This window comes from Bubalus bubalis, chromosome 15 (assembly GCF_019923935.1).
Source record: "Bubalus bubalis isolate 160015118507 breed Murrah chromosome 15, NDDB_SH_1, whole genome shotgun sequence".
NCBI classification, from domain to species: domain Eukaryota; kingdom Metazoa; phylum Chordata; class Mammalia; order Artiodactyla; family Bovidae; genus Bubalus; species Bubalus bubalis.
The window spans coordinates 58890653-58901883 of NC_059171.1; the positions used below are offsets into that span (position 1 = coordinate 58890653).

The following is an 11231-nucleotide window of genomic DNA, read 5'->3' on the forward strand; positions in this document are numbered from 1 at the left end:
CTTTTCCAGTACTATGGCCACTACTGAGTTTTCCAAATTTGCTGGCATATTGAGTGCAGCACTATCACAGCATCATCTATTAGTATTTGAAATAGTTCAGCTGGAATTCCATCACCTCAACTAGCTTTGTTTGTAGTGATGCTTCCTAAGGCCCATTTGACTTCACATTCCAGGATGTCTGGCTCTAGGTGAGTGATCACACCATCGTGGTTATCTGGGTCATGAAGATCTTTTCTGTATAGATTTTCTGTGTATTCTTGCCACCTCTTCTTAATATCTTATGCTTCTGTTAGGTCCATACCATTTCTGTCCTTTATTGTACCATCTTTGCACGAATTTTCCCCTTGGTATCTCTAATTTTCTTGAAGAGATCTCCAGTCTTTCCCATTCTATTGTTTTCCTGTATTTCTTTGCATTGGTCATAGAGGAACTTTTGACCACCGAGTACCTCTCTGTGTGTGCTGGAGACTCAATAAATGGATTTATATGTTGATATTTAAAGGTTCATTTGCATTCACTTAATGTTTTAAAAAATGTGTTATTTTTTAAAATTATAACGTAAAAGACCAAATTTTGAAGTTGACTGCATTGTTTTCAGATCCAGGGATAAAGGGCTATTGAAAAGAGTATTTATTTTGAACTAGTCAGATGAGAACAAGACCCAGTTTCCCCCACAGTCAGTCTCTCCCATCAGGAAGCTTCCATAAGCCTCTTATCCTTATCTGTCAGATGGCAGACAGAATGAAAGCCACAATCACAGAAAACTAATCAAACTGATCACATAGACCACAGCCTTGTTTAACTCAAAGAAACTATGAGTCATGCCATGTAGGGCCACCCAAGATGGACGGGTCATGGTGGAGAGTTCAACAAAACATGGTCCACTGGAGAAGGGAATGGCAAACCACTTCAGTATTCTTGCCTTGAGAACCCCATGAACAGTATGAAAAGGCAAAAAGATAGGACACTGAAAGATGAACTCCCCAGGTTGGTCAGTCGGTCAGTCAGTCAGTTTAGTCACTCAGTCATGTCAGACTCTTTGTGACCCCATGAATCGCAGCACGCCAGGCCTTCTTGTCCATCACCAACTCCCGGAGTTCACTCAAACTCATGTCCATTGAGTCGGTGATGCCATCCAGCCATCTCATCCTCTGTTGTCCCCTTCTCCTCCTGCCCCCAATCCCTCCCAGCATCAGGGTCTTTTCCAATGAGTCAATTCTTCACATGAGGTGGCCAAAGTACTGGAGTTTCAGCTTTAGCATCATTCCTTGGTAGGTGCCCAATATGCTACTGGAGAAGAGTGGAGAAATAACTCCAGAAAGAATGTGGATATGACTGGTGATGAAAGTAAAGTTCAATGCTGTAAAGAACAATATTGCATAGGAACCTGGAATGTTAGGTCCATGAATCAAGGTAAATTGTAAGTGATCAAACAGGAGATGGCAAGAGTGAATATCAACATTTTAGCAATCAGTGAAATAAAATGGACTTGAATGGGTGATTTTAATTCAGATGACTATCATATCTACTACTGTGGGCAAGAATCCCTTAGAAGAAATGGAGTAACCCTCATAGTCAACAAGAGAGACTGAAATGCAGTACTTGGGTGCAGTCTCAAAAACAGAATGATCTCTGTTTGTTTCCAAGGCAAATCATTCAATATCACAGTATTCCAAGTCTATGCCCCAACTATAATACTGAAGAAGCTGAAGTTGAATGGTTCTATGAAGACCTACAAGACCTTCTAGAACTAAAACCAAAAAAAGATGTCCTTTTCATCATAGGGGATTGGAATGCAAAAGTGGGAAATCAAGAGATACCTGGAATAACAGGCAAATTTGGCCTTGGAGTACAGAATGAAGCAGGGCAAAGGCTAACAGACTTTTGCCAAGAGAACGCACTGGTCATAGAAAACACACTCTTCCAACAACACAAGAGATGACTCTACACATGGACATCACCAGAAATGATGGTCAACACCGAAATCAGATTGATTATATTCAGCCAAAGATGGAGAAGCTCTATACAGTCAGTGAAAACAAGACTGGGAGCTGACTGTGGCTCAGATCATGAATTCCCTTATTGCCAAATTCAGGCTCTGGGAAGATCCCACATGCTGTGAAGCAACTAAGCCCATGCTACAACTACTGAGCCTGTGCTCTAGAGGCCGGGAGCCACAGCTACTGAGCCCACATGCTGCAGCTCCTGAAGACTGCAAGCCCTAGAGCCTGTGCTCAGCAACAAGAGAAGCCACCACAATGAGAAGTTCACACACCGCAACTAGAGTGTAGCACCTGCTCGCCACAGCTAGAGAAAGCCCGCATGCAGCAAGGGAGACCCAGTGCAGTCAATAAATAAATAAAAGCATTTCCTTTACAGTCTCCTTCCATTCCTCAGAACCAGAGGTTTTCTGAAGTCAGAGTCCTGGCTCTGGACTCCTGCTCAGCCTCTAAGGCCCCATGGGCATTTGCTTCCAGAACAGGAAGAGGCTGGACAGCCAGACCTCTAGCACTGTCCACTGGCCCCATTACTGGGTCACCAATCTTCAAGGGTTGAGAATTGTTCCACTGGGTGCCAGCACTGTTGGGATGCCTCTTCCGCTGGGTGAGCAATTGTGGCATCAGCTCCTCAGTGGTCTGCATGATCCCTTCAGGAAATTCCAATCTAAGTACATAATACAGCATTTAAGCCACTGAGACCCAACACTTCCAATCTCCATCATGAGAGATGCTGGGATGCTTCTTACAAAATGAATGCTGGGCTCTTAAGAACACCCTCTGTAACCGCCGAGTTTCACATTTCCTCTGTTTTCCCCACTACCTCCATCGAGTCACCAGCAGCCACTGTGAATGCAGGCACACATGCTCAGTCATGTCCGAATCCTTTGCAACCCTATGGACTGTAGCCCACCAGGCTCCTCTGTCCATGGGATTTCCCAGGCAAGAATACTGGAGTGGGTTGCCATTTCCTTCTCCAGGGGATCTTCCTGACCCAGGGATTGAACCTGGGTCTCCTTCATTGTGGGCAGATTCTTTGTTGTCTGAGCCACCAGGGAAGTCGAAGTTCATGAGAAGTTCTTACTTCATGTAGAATTAGTCCTAAGAGTCCAAACACTGGGGTCTTTAAAAAAAAAAAAGTTTATTTTATTTATTTGGCTACACTTGGATGGGATCTTTAGTTGGAGCATGTGGGATCTAGTTCCCTGACCAGGGATTGAACCAGGCCCCCTACAGTGAAAACTCAGAGTCTTAGCCACTGGACCAGCAGGGAAGTCCCCACACATTGTTAACAGCTCCCCATCTCTCTTTTACCAGATCTTTGCTCTGCTTTATTCTGCACTAACTTCTCTCTCAGGTAAGCAGTCTCCTAAAGGTGCTGCTTCTTCACTGACCTAGAAAATTCCCTAAGCTGAGGCTTATTGAATCAATCATTATGGCCAAGAGAAGGAAAATATGATGATTAGATAGACCTGGAGAACCTAATCAGTAAAAATATCCTCTTAACCACTGGAACTTATGGAGAAGTTAGTGTCCAAAATAATTAAACTGTGCTAACACCCCAAGTGGCTCAGACGTGCCTGGTGATTACCCTGTGATGGTTTTCCCCTTCCCAAGAGAGCCACAAGAATTGAGTCATCACAGTCCTGAAGAAGAAGGAAAGTACTGTGGAAACATCTGAATGAGTGCAGAGCACAATTGGGAAGGGCTGTTTTGGGGACATCCAGAGCAGCGTCTTCAGAATTCTCTCCCACAACCCAAAGTCTTCCTTGGTGGCTCAGTAGTAAAGAATCCACCTGACAATGCAGGAGATGTGGGTTTGATCTCTGGTCAGGAAGATCCCCTGGAGGAGGCAATGGCAACCCACTCCAGTATTCTTGCCTGGGAAATCCCATAGACAGAAGACCCTGGCGGGCGACAGTTCATGGAGCCACAAAGAGTTGAACATGACTGAACACACATGACAAGCACACGCCCACAGCCCAAACGATAATGAAACATCATGAGGGTGCAGGGGACAGGACATCATCACAGCTGGACTCAGGATGTAGACACACTAGGGAAGTTTATATTCCAAGTCCCCCTTACTGCCCTGGCTTTGCCAGAGGCTGGTCCCCTGGTGAGTGTAGAGGACAACAGTCTCTCTCTGGCTGCATAATATCTAGCGCTTCCTAACAACGCCTTGATTTTCTCTTCAGAAATTTCTTCTCCCTACAATGTTTCGTGGTCTGGTTGAGATAGTTATCCAGGTGCCCACTTTCCACAAGGGGAACCAAAGCTTCACATACTGTCTTTCCCCATGCTGTGCCACCAGGAAGGGAGAACAGTGGACGAAATAGACCTGCGGGTCATTCCATCCTGAGACAAAAATAATGACCGTGGGACACTCAGTCCTGGCCATACTTTTATGTCCGCATTGGTTCAGTGGTTCCTGTTTTCTGGTTGTGTAGAAACGTCTCAGTTCTCAGGTGGCACTAGTGGTAAAGAATCCACCTGCCAATGCAAGAGACATAAGTGACATGGGTTTGATCACTGGCTCAGGGAGATCCCCTGGAGGAAGAAATGGCATCCCACTCCAGTATTCTTGCCTGGAAAATTCCCTGGACAGAAGAGCCTGGTGGGCTGCAGTCCATGGGGTCGCAAAGAGTTGGACATAACTGAAGTGACTTAACATGCATGCCTGCTCAGGTCTTGCCCACTTCTGAGTGTATTTCTTCAGGTTCCCAAGTCTGTGATCCTGCAAAATCTCTCCAATAAACTTCTCCTTGCTTAAGTTGGTTTCCACTACTTTGGGGGAACCTAAGAAGCCTAACTAATACAGTGGTTAACCATGGATTATAGTAAATTGAATGAGGCTGTCCCTGCTGTGTCAATGCTATGCCTCATTTTGTTTCTGTATTGAAAGATTATCCTAAATCCCCCTAATTTTTATAAGCTTTTATGAATCCAGCTAATGCAACTTCTCTCCCTGAGCACCACGGAAAGCAATGATAATCTGATGTATTCACTCCCTAGTTTATGTCATAACATGTTGCCATGGAATTTAAGCTTATGTCCTACAGTAGATCCAAGTATTATAATGAGCCATCACATTGATAATATATTGACGTGCTCATTTGTGCTCAGGTGTGTCCAACTCTTTTGCGACCCCATGGACTAGAGCCCACCAGGCTCCTCTGTCCATGGGATTTCCCAGGCAAGAATACTGGAGTGGGTTGCCATTTCCTTCTCCAGGGGATAGTCCCCAACTCAGGGACTGAATCCCCATCTCCTGCATTGGCAGAAGGATTCTTTACCACTAGCACCACCATGGGGTTGAACATACATGGAAAATGCAAGAAACAAACCAAATAATAGGAAAGTATAAGTTAAAAGTACTGGAAACATAGAATTAAACAGAGGACTACCTCAAACCTGAAGCCATTCAAAATGAAGATTTATAGTAATTTCATATCTTCTACCATGCTTCCTGGACCCTGCTTCTTCTGACTTTAGCTGTGTTGTTCAAAGTTGGAGCCACGATTCCACTTCATCTGGATGAACAAGCTTGCTAATGTGCCAGCTCAACACCATTCCTTTTGGTGGAAAATGACACAAGGTACAGAATGCCTGCTATCTCCTGTGGGGTCATCTGGGGCAAATTACTGTGTGGCCACCTCCTTCCTTGGGTTGGGCTGAATGTGGGGACCAATACCAAGGCCAGTTATTAATAACATCTGGTCATATAATTGCACATTATCGTCTGCAGGTGAGAGCAAGGTCATATGGGATTACACTCAATAGTGGAAGAGACCGTGCTATTCTTTTCTGGTAATCTGTAAATTAATGGTCTTTGAAACGTGGTGATATTAATTGGGACATATAAATCCCAAATCAGCCTCCAGTCGATTGGTCCACTGACACAGTTTATATAATATAATACTGTACTCCCCTGGTGGTACAGTAGTAAGAACCCACCTGCCAATGCAGGGGACATGGGTTCAATCCCTGGTTTGGGAAGGTTCCACTGTGGAGCAACTACTCCACTAGCCTGGTGCCGCAACTACTGAAGCCTGTCTGCCCTGGAGCCTGTGCACTGAAACAAAGCTACCACAATGAGCCCACGCACAGCAACTAGAGAAAGCCCACTCATAGCAACTAAGACCCACTGCAGCCAAAAATAAAAAACAGACACATAAATAATTTTTTTAAATTATACAAGAGTGATCTGAGACATACAAAACCCCAAAATCAAATGTTTCTGTGAATAAGGCAACATAGACATTTAACCCTTGGACGACATGGGGTCAGGGACACTGACCCCCAAGCAGATCAAAATCCACATATAACTTTACAGTTGTCCCTCCATAACTGAGGTTTCACATCCTCAGATTCAACCAACTGTGACTTGTATAGTATTGTAGAACGTATGTACTGAAAAAAATCCACATATCCATTGATATTTTCTAATTGTGGTGATGGAGAAGACTCTTGAGAGTCCTTTGGACTGCAAGGAGATCAAACCAGTCAATCCTAAGGGAAATCAACCCTGAATATTCATTGGAAGGACTGATACTGAAGCTGAAGATCCAATACTTTGGCCACCTCATGCGAAGAGCTGACTCATTGGAAAAGATCCTGATGCTAGGAAAAGGGAAAGAAAGTTCTGATACAAGCTACTGAGAAAGTGGCCCAAACCTCAGTAAACACAGGGAGGGAAATATTGAGAGGACGCTCTCCAGAAGGTTCTTTCTCCATTTCCTACCTAAACATGGCCCACTGAGACTGTATCCCAGCTTACCCATCTCAACAAGCCCTAAAGACCTTCTAATAATTGGGGTCCTCCTCCAGATTGGAGGACTGGGGGGGCATGGGTTCAATCCCTAGTTTGGGAACTAAGATTCCACATGCTGTGGGGCAACTAAGCCCACGTGGGGCAAGTAGAGAGTCTGTGTGCCACAACAAAAGATCATGAGCACCCGAGTAAATAAATACTAAAAAAAAAAAAACCCCAATCAAATACAATCCACACTGTGGTATCATTTTTTAAAAAACAAACACAAAACCCCCCAGACCAATACTGTGTAATAGATCTTATTGGTATAACCCCATAATACATTTTTATGAGTTTCATAAATAATAATTAGCAGGCCCTGATCTAAGTAATTGGAACTCTCTTAATCTTCACATAAGAGATAGGTATATGATCCTGAGATAGGCATATGTTCTTTACTTTGTAGATGAGGAAAATTAGGGGCAAGAAACCCAGGTCATCTGGCCTGAGATACTGAATATCCAGTTAAATACTCTTGGGCAGATTGGCAGATGATGGATCTAATGAACTTAGGGTTTGTGAATGGGTGCTGCTAAGTCGCTTTAGTTGTGTCCAACTCTGTGCAACCCCATAGACAGCAGCCCACCAGGCTCCGTCATCCCTGGGATTCTCTAGGCAAGAACACTGGAGTGGGTTGCCATTTCCTTCTCCAATGCATGAAAGGGAAAAATGAAAGTGAAGTCGCTCAGTCGTATCCGACTCTTCGGGGCCCCATGGACTGCAGCCTACCAGGCTCCTCCGTCCATGGGATTTTCCAGGCAAGAGTACTGGAGTGGGGTGCCATTGCCTTCTCCAAATGTGAATGGGTAGAGTACCATATTTTTATTATTACCTTATATTTTATGTACATAATAAAGTCAAATTGTGAAGAATAAATAGTTTATGCTATTTATTATCTTTAAAATAATAAAGATTACATTATAGAAAGTCACATCATTTTGCATTATGTGTAATGCTCAAGTTAAGGCACTCTGCTGCTCTCATTTGGCCAATCTTCACAGCATTTCTGATATCATATAACAGTTTCAGAGCCCTAGAGTGTAATTCCTACTATGTGACAGCAATGAAATAGATTCTGCAATATATACTTAATATAGAATATAATTGTACTTTCTTAGTTTACTCTATCCACTGTTATCTTTTTTATACTTCAGGTTTGACATATCTGCATTTTTACTATAATATTTAATAGTTTACATTTTTTATATTTTTGTTATTACTCCAGATAGTGTTAGTTGCTCAGTCTTTTCTGACTCTTTGTGACCCCATAGACTGTAGCCCACCAGGCTCCTCTGTCCATAAATTCTCCAGGCAAGAATACTGGAGTGGGTTGCCATTCCCTTCTGCAGGGGATCTTCCCTACCCAGGGATCAAATCCAGGTCTCTGGCATTGTAGGTAGATTCTTTATTGTCTCAGCCACCAGGGAAGCTCCATTACTCCAGATAGGGCTCCCCAAATTTTGTTCCAAAATTTAGAAGTTTATTTTAATGATTATCCTGATTTCTTAAGTAAAAAGACTGAGGCTCAAACAGGTCAAATATTATACATGACATCACATGGTAAGTCACAGGGGTAATATAGAATACAAATCTTATTCTAGGGTTCAGTAGACTTCCAATAGCTTATGTAAATGGACTGTTTATTAACATATCTTCTTGGAACAAATATACTTCAGAAGCATAGACCCATCATCAGAAAAATGTGTTTACACATCACCTATGTGCTCTAAGTGCAGAAATAAAGTCTAAGTCTATTTCTAAGCAGAAATAAAGTCTGCTAAGTCTATTTCTAAGTAGAAATAAAGTCAAGATAAAACTTTACCATTTGACTTTTCAAAAGGTAGATCCTAACATCTTCCTGTGTTTTTTCATGAACAGGGTGTTAATGTTGGTTTTCCGCCCAAAGGTATGAAATGAAAACTGTCTTTTTTTTTTTTTAAATAAAAATTAGAACAGAAGAACTCATGGCTGAACAGCAAGACCCTGGATTTCAACATCTGATTTTCCACAGTATATGGAGGAACAGTATATGACTGTGACTCTTTTTATTTCTTCAGTTTTTCCTCTCCTAGGATTCTCTCCTATTTGTTATTATTTGACACTCTGGTTGTGGCTCTGAATCATTTTCATTCTTTTTCCTCCTCTAACTCTGCTTCAGAACTTCTGTAACTTATTTGCTGTGAAGTCTAGAATCTCTTCTGCAAGTGAGCTTACTGGGTGCGCCAGCCAGCCATGGACCCCAAGGACTGCTAAGGACTCCATATGTTGCTAAGAAGTCTTGCTAATTTGCTCTATCAGCTGAATGGGGTGTCAGAGAATTTTCTTTTCCCTTATGAACTCAGAGTGTTTGTGCTGTGACCTGTATCAGCGATTCTGTTTGGATCGATCACTTTCAGCTTACCATTTTTCATCCCTTTGTGAACATTGCACCTAATTTTCCCTGTAATCGGTTCAACAAGTGTCAGCTGTTCATGTTTCAACTCTTTCTGCCAATAACTGCTGGAAGTGATTTAGTGCAGCTGGAGAATAAACTGACAATCATTATAGCCTGCAAAGTGTGAAAAAAATTTGATTGCACTATTGTGATCTGAGGACCGATGACGCCCAGCGGATGAGACTTGGAGGGGGGGGGGGGGGGGGGGGAAGCCTACTTTATAATAATTCAAGAACTTGTAGAAGAGGGGTGATTCCTGGGGCAAGTCCAACTGTTTATCCGGTGAACCCTCTTCCAGGGCTTGTTTTATAAGAATTCACTGTAAGTGCCCAAGGGAAATGCCTTCATCTGAATGGGGTTGTGGTGCTGCCTGCGTTCAGATGGTTTCCCCAGCTGATAAAAGTCCTCGATAAGGAATCGCACAGATGTGGCTCCTTTGGGGAAGATGAAGGCAGAGGAGACAAACAACGGGGTGGAGCGCAGGGGCGGCCTCCAGTGATGCCTGCAGGCCGGCGGGGTCCCCTCTTCCAGGCCGGTTCACCTGCGCCCCCGCGGGGTCCGCGCTGCAGGAGAGATGCCCTCGCCCCTCCCGCGGCGCCCTCACCTGCCCGGCGACCTCTCGCCGTCGTCGGGGGACTCGCGGCCCTGCAGCAGCCCCTGCGAGCTCTTGGGTCGCATCCCGCCGCTGGCCCAGCGCCTCCGGCGCCGGCTGGCCTGGTGTTCCATCGACTGGGAACAGGTGTGTCTGCTACGGAGGCTGGGCGCGGGGGGCTTTGGCTCGGTGTATGAGGCCACCTACCACGGCGTGCGCGTGGCGATCAAGCAGGTGAGCCGGTGCTCCAAGAACCCGCGGGCGTCAAGGCGCAGCTTCTGGGCCGAGCTCAACGCGGCCCGGCTGCGCCATGCTAATATCGTGCGCGTGCTGGCGGCCAGCACGCACCCGCCCCCGGGTTTTGACAGCCTGGGGACCGTTATCATGGAGTTCGGGGGTAACATCACCTTGCACCAGGTCATCTACGGCCCCCCCGGCTGCCCCGGGGACTCAGGCATGCAGCTGGGCTTGGAGAGGTGTCTAAAGTACTCCCTAGACGTGGTCAGCGGCCTGCTGTTCCTCCACGCGCAAAGCATCGTGCACTTGGACCTCAAGCCGGCCAACATCCTCATCAGTGAGCAGGACGTCTGCAAGATCGGGGACTTCGGCTGCTCCGCGAGGCTGGAAGACCTGCGGAGCCCGCGGACGCCTCACCACCTGGGTGGCACCTACACTCACCGAGCCCCGGAGCTGCTCAAAGGAGAGCCCATTACACCCAAGGCCGACATCTACTCCTTCGCCATCACCCTCTGGCAGATGAGCACGCGGGAGGCACCCTTCTCGGGGGAGCGGCAGCACGTGCTCTACGCCGTGGTGGCCTACCACCTCCGGCCCGCCCTCCAGGCACCCGTCTTCACCGACTCGGTCCCCAGGAAGACGCTGGCGGGCATCGTCCAGCGCTGTTGGGCGGCCCTTGCTCCCGAGAGGCCAAGCGCAGAACTTCTCTTGGGGGACCTCCACGCTTTGAAAGAGGAGCTGGGAGGACTCGAGACTGGATCCAGATAAGCGTCTGTCTTGTTTCTGATCGTTTTTAACGAAGTGAAGATTTAGCGGGGGAAAAAATCATATAGGTAGGATGGATTTTTAGAAAATAAAGTCCCTAAAAAACTCCCTTTATCTCGAATGCTTTTTCTAAGACAAACTGCAGAGCGGTCGTGGTGCTCTTTGTCGTTATTTAGTCGCTAAGTCATGTCTGACTCTTTTGCTACCTCATGGACTACAGCCGGCCAGCCTCCTCTGTCCATGGGCTTCTCCAGGCAAGAATACTGGAGTGGGTTGCCATGCCCTCCTCCAGGCAGTAACAGGTATTCCTGAATAAATTGTAAAAAAAAAAAAAAAAAAAAAAATAGTTGTCTGCAACCCCAACAAAGAGGACAGCAGCTCATAACTCTTGTT

At 45.5% G+C, this 11231-nt stretch overlaps 1 protein-coding gene across 1 annotated transcript; it reads left to right on the forward strand.

The window, feature by feature from the left end:
- Positions 1-9657: 9657 nt before the first annotated feature.
- Positions 9658-10936, forward strand: MOS (MOS proto-oncogene, serine/threonine kinase). Its single transcript, XM_006041513.4, has one exon. The coding sequence runs from the start codon at positions 9819-9821 to the stop codon at positions 10839-10841; it is 1023 nt and encodes a 340-aa protein (XP_006041575.1). The 5' UTR covers positions 9658-9818; the 3' UTR covers positions 10842-10936.
- Positions 10937-11231: the final 295 nt, after the last annotated feature.